The following is a 4,962-nucleotide window of genomic DNA, read 5'->3' on the forward strand; positions in this document are numbered from 1 at the left end:
CCCAGCCCCAGCCCCAGCCCCAGCCCCAGCCCCAGCCCCAGCCCCAGCCCCAGCCCCAGCCCCAGCCCAGGCTCTTCGAAGAGTATGCTGTGGCCCAGGCTGTAGGCTCAGCTCCCCACATCTAAAGCCTCCCGGGCTGCAGGCTAAACCCCCCAGATCCAAGGCCCCCTGCTACCTTTCTGGCCTCCTTTCTCCCAGCGCACTGGGACACCGGTCCTCTGGGAAAAGCTGTGCAGCAAGCCTCACTCACTAGTGCTCAACATTCATCAAAGCTTTGCGAGCTGGAGAGCTAAAGTCACTTGAGGCAGAACCCAGGGAGCCGGCTCCATAAGTGCTCACATCCTTTCTCCTCCAGGAGCCAAAGCAGCTGAAAACTGCCCATCTGATCGCAATGCTTAGCCTGCAGGACCAAGCTGGAGGGTGTTCCGGGGCCAAGAAGGGAAAAACCTGCCCAGTGTCCGTGTGCCCACCCTCTCCGTGGCTTTCCACTGGGCTAGGTCACTGAGGAACAAGGCCCTCCAAGGTGTCCCCACCACAGGCACTGCAAGCACTACAGGGAACTTTCCTTATCCTAAGAGCTAGACACAGAAGGTCAGGGAGCGGCAGAGGGGCCCTGACCCAGCATCTCAGAACCAGTTAGTGCAGGAGACGGGGCTGGAGGTCAGGTCTAATGATTGACAGGATGTACAGGCACTCAGGAGATACATCCCTGGACATGTCTGTGAGGGTGACATTTCCAGAGAGGTTTACACAGGGAAGAAAGACCCGCCCTGAATGTGGGTGCCACCGTCTATAGGCTGCGGCCTAGACTGAACAAGCAGAATCCCAGCTGGACAACAGCACTCGTCCCTGTCTGCTTTCTACCAATGGCCTCAATGTGACCAGCCGCCTGCTATCACCCCTTCCCACCATGACGGACTGTACCCTCAAACTGCGAGCCCAAAGAAACCCGTCTTCCTTAAGTGACCTTTGTCACAGGAAAAGTTACTAATACAGCAGGTATCCCCCAGACTTGCCCTAAGAGACACCCATCTGGGATCTGCCGCCATTGGTATTAGAGTCCCTCTGCATCACAAGGATGACTAGGATCCTTAAATCCTGCCAAGGAAGCAGCTAGGCCTGGAGCTTTATTTAAAAACTCCCATTTTAGCCTTGTACTTCACTCAGTTCTCCAGCTGTGGCTCGTCATTTCCTGGTTCAGGAAGCCCCAGATTGAGTTGTCACCCTGGACAAATTTGCTGTGTGACCCAGGAGAAATGATCTTTTCAAGGCCTTTGTAATGTGTGGCCAGAGACCACACAATGGCCAGAGTTCTCCTAACAATCTTTGCCCTGCATACCTCAGGCTATCAGTAAATACCGAGTGACAGGTGGCCTGGCCACTGTGGAGCAAGGCAAGATGGCTCGGTGAATCCAGGGGCCTGTGGTTTCCAGAAAGGGACAGAGAAGAGCAGCGAAACTCAGGTCCCCTGCACTGAGAACCTAGCTACTCCAGCGGAGAGATTTGCTGTTGGGAACAGTGGTGATGAGATCCATGATACGATTTTGCACCATCTAGGGTTAGAACAGACGAGTCCTTTCTGACTGGTCTGTGAGGGGAGACCAGGTCCTCCTACATGTTTCCCCAGCTCTCTGGTTCCCCAGCCTCCTCCTCCTTCCTCAGCCCCCACTGGCTTCCAATGCATGCAGGCCACCATCTTATCCAATAACCTCACTGGTCCTCCAGGAAGGATGGCTCTTCCCTCCTGCATCACAATCACACAGCCTCCCTGTCAACGCTGACCACTGTCCCCATGGCTCCCTCCCTTGTCACCCCAGCCCTGTCCCTACCCTCTAACCTCGCCTTTCCATCACCTCTGCCACACGAGACACTCTGGAATTGTCTTGACCTCACCAGAGGTCCCTTGGAAGACCTATCCGGCTTTCATTGGACAGCCATTCAGCTTTCACGGGACCAGCTGCTCCTTTCTTAGGTTGCCCCTATCCAATCCGGACTTCCGTGTTCAAGCTGACTTAAACTCACAAAGTAAACTCAAAAGTACAGGAAGCCTGAGCCTGTGCTCAGGTCGAAAGCCCACCTCCATTCTGTCTCTCTGTAGGAAAGTCAGTCGCCTGCCTCAGTTTCCCCCTCCGCAATAAGAATTTTCACCCAGGCCTGTGCTGGAGGTTTTGCCTGCCTTCTGGCAAGAGTTTGTACTTCCGTGGGTATTTCTATGCTGTAGTCCTGGAGACACAGAGAAGTGATCTCCTCAAAGTCTATGGACCAGAGACTGATGATGATGTGGAACCAGGAAGACCCTAGAACTTTGGGAGTGCCTGGCCCCACCACCCTCTTCCTCTCCCCCCACCCCACCCCCGCACTACCTTCCTTGGGCGCATTGACGTCCCAGACGCTCCACATCTGCACGAAGAAGAAAGGCGTCCAGCACACGATGAAGGCCAGAACGATGATGAAGGTCATCTTCACTGTGCGGATTTTGGCCTTGGAGATAAGCTTGACACTACTGACCCGTGCCAACGCCGCACGCCCGACTCCACCGTCACTCCCCTCAGCAGCTGCTGCCGCTGCGGCTGCCGTCTTGAGTCGCAGATTCTGCCAGATCTTGAAGCTGATGAGACCATAGCAGGCGGCCAGCACAATGACCGGTACGATGTAGACGGCGAGCGTGATCCACGTGACGTAGGCCTTGGGTCCCCAGGGCTGGATGAAGACCGCCCAGCAATCGAAGACGCCGTCCGCCACTTCGCGCAGCGAGAAAATGTGCACCTGAGGAACGCTGGCCACCAGGCAGCCGAGCCATGTAGCCAGCACCGCCAGGCGGTCGGTTCGGCGGCGCAGTGAGCGCAGCGGCTGGCAGATGGCCAGGCAGCGGTCGAGCGACATCAGCAGCAGCAGGTAGGTGGAGGCGAACATGCCCACCACCTGCAAGTATTTGACCAGACGACACAGCAGGTCGGGCCCATAGAAGCGGAAGGTGATGTCCCACAGCAGCTGCGGGAGCACCTGGAACACAGCCACCACCAGGTCGGCGATGCTCAGGTGCTTCATGAAAAAGAAGAGGCGTGAGTGCTTGTGGCGCGTCGTACGCAGCGCCAGCAGCACGCACGCGTTGCCACTCAGAGCCAGGAACAGTATGAGACACAGGACCGCCACCTCCACGCGCGCCAGGGCCTCGTTGCGTCGTGGTGGCCCGGCCGTGCGGTTACCCTCCGCCCCTGGTGGCACTCCACTCCCGAGGTCCAACTCGATACTCCAGTTGACTGCAGGCGTGCCCTCCATGACCAACCGCGACCGCGACCCTGAGGGAGCACCGGGCCTTGAGGCTCTTTAAAGCGTGGCACGTGGGGCGGGGCCCGGCGCTCTGTCCAGGTGTCTATGGGAGCACTCTGGCACTGTCCTCTCCCTGAAACAAACCAGGAGAACTGTGACAAGACTGTTGCGCTTCACTTAGGACGCGCGAGTGGGGCGTGTGTGTCCCCTCCCTGGGAATCTGAAGTTACCTGAGTCTCAGGGCACAAGCCCAGCCACGGAGCTCAGTGGTGGTGACTTCTTGGCGGTGACCGGTTGAGGTACCTCCTTTCAGCTTCTGCAGATGCCCCTGCGCTTGGGTCCCAGGAAAGAGTCTGCCGCTCTGCCTGCAGAGTGGAAGCTTGCGATTAACCACTTTCCCCAAGAACAAGGACACACACCCCCAGCAGCCTCTCCCCACAGAGAACTCCCAAACCTACACCTCTCCTGTCAGGACACAGCACAGCCACCCCCTAAGGGATCCCCGAAGCCAGCCCCCACCTTGGTAAGCTTTACTACGGGTACATCTTCCTGGGGTCCCCCTAAAAACCCATCCTTCTTCACCTCCTGCTTCCAAGACTCAGCCCCGGCTCCCACAACTTCCCAATGCCGCTTGCTTCCGGAGGGACTCCCGCCTGCATAGTGCCCGGCTCCTTACCTCCTACCCACCCCCACCCCCGCGCAACGCAAGGCTGCTATGCCAAAGACCCCAGAGGACGCCTTTCGCAGAAATCCCCAGCCCACGAGCCCCGACAGTCAGGGGCTTTGCATCTTCGTCCAAGCTGTCACTTTTCAGTCTCTCAGTACACCCTGAGCACCTCCGGAAACCAGAGACGTGAGGCGCGCCAGATCCTTCCCTCCGAACCTGATGGTCCTACAGGTAGGTGCTAGCCATCCTGTCGCCACAGTGCGCAGGATCCAGCCACTTGAAGCGAGACTGCAGGTTAGCCCAAAGTTGCCTTGCCACCGGGGAAGTTGCACCGCAGTGGGTGGCCTCAGATGCATGGACTCTCCGCCCAGATTGGGAAAGCTGCTGGCGCCACCCTCCGTACCACCACCGGTAGAGATCTCGGCATCTTTGCAAACCCCTAGCCTGCGGCTTTGCTGGTGGCTGGATGCCTTAGGAAGGCAAGGGGAGAGCGCCAGCCAGGCTGTGAGCCGACCGCGTCAGCACGCGGCGCTGTCTGAAGCTTTTCCACAACGGGAGCCCGGAGCTGCGGCACCACATATGTCCGCTAGGGGGCAGAGCAAGCCGGTCGCGGCGATCCCAGAGAGCAGGGACAACTAACCCGGTAGTCGCTCTGATTTATTTCATAGTAGCTTAAAATTCGCAAACAACCCACCTAACTCCTTCCTTTCTCGGTTTAGCTCTTGACGTTCTCAGAGATATAGGAACCTTAGAAAGTGGCGTTTGTTTTTCCCTGAGTAAATTGTAATAAAGACGCATTTCTTCGCCTTTTCGGGTTTTTTTTTTTTCTTTACATCTTTTTAAAGAGAACTCACGTTAAGTTCATTCTTTGGAATGGCTTTGCTCACATTCCCTTTAAGAAGAAATGGGAGATATCTGGCCCTCCCAGCCTTAAGAGAAATCCTTATTTTAGGGACTTTATGACAGAAATCTCTCTCTCTCTCTCTCTCTCTCTCTCTCTCTCTCTCTCTCTCTCTCTCTCTCTC

At 56.8% G+C, this 4,962-nt stretch overlaps 1 protein-coding gene across 1 annotated transcript in view; it reads right to left on the minus strand.

Annotated features, from left to right (window-relative positions):
- The window catches only part of Oxtr (oxytocin receptor), a 12,895-nt gene extending 9,616 nt beyond the window's left edge, over positions 1-3,279 (minus strand). Inside the window, exon 1 of the mRNA XM_021191685.1 lies at positions 2,364-3,279. Coding sequence (XP_021047344.1) covers positions 2,364-3,279 — 916 coding nt within the window. The remainder of the gene's footprint in view (positions 1-2,363) is intronic.
- Positions 3,280-4,962: the final 1,683 nt, after the last annotated feature.

The sequence above is a fragment of the Mus pahari genome, chromosome 2, assembly GCF_900095145.1.
Source record: "Mus pahari chromosome 2, PAHARI_EIJ_v1.1, whole genome shotgun sequence".
NCBI lineage: Eukaryota > Metazoa > Chordata > Mammalia > Rodentia > Muridae > Mus > Mus pahari.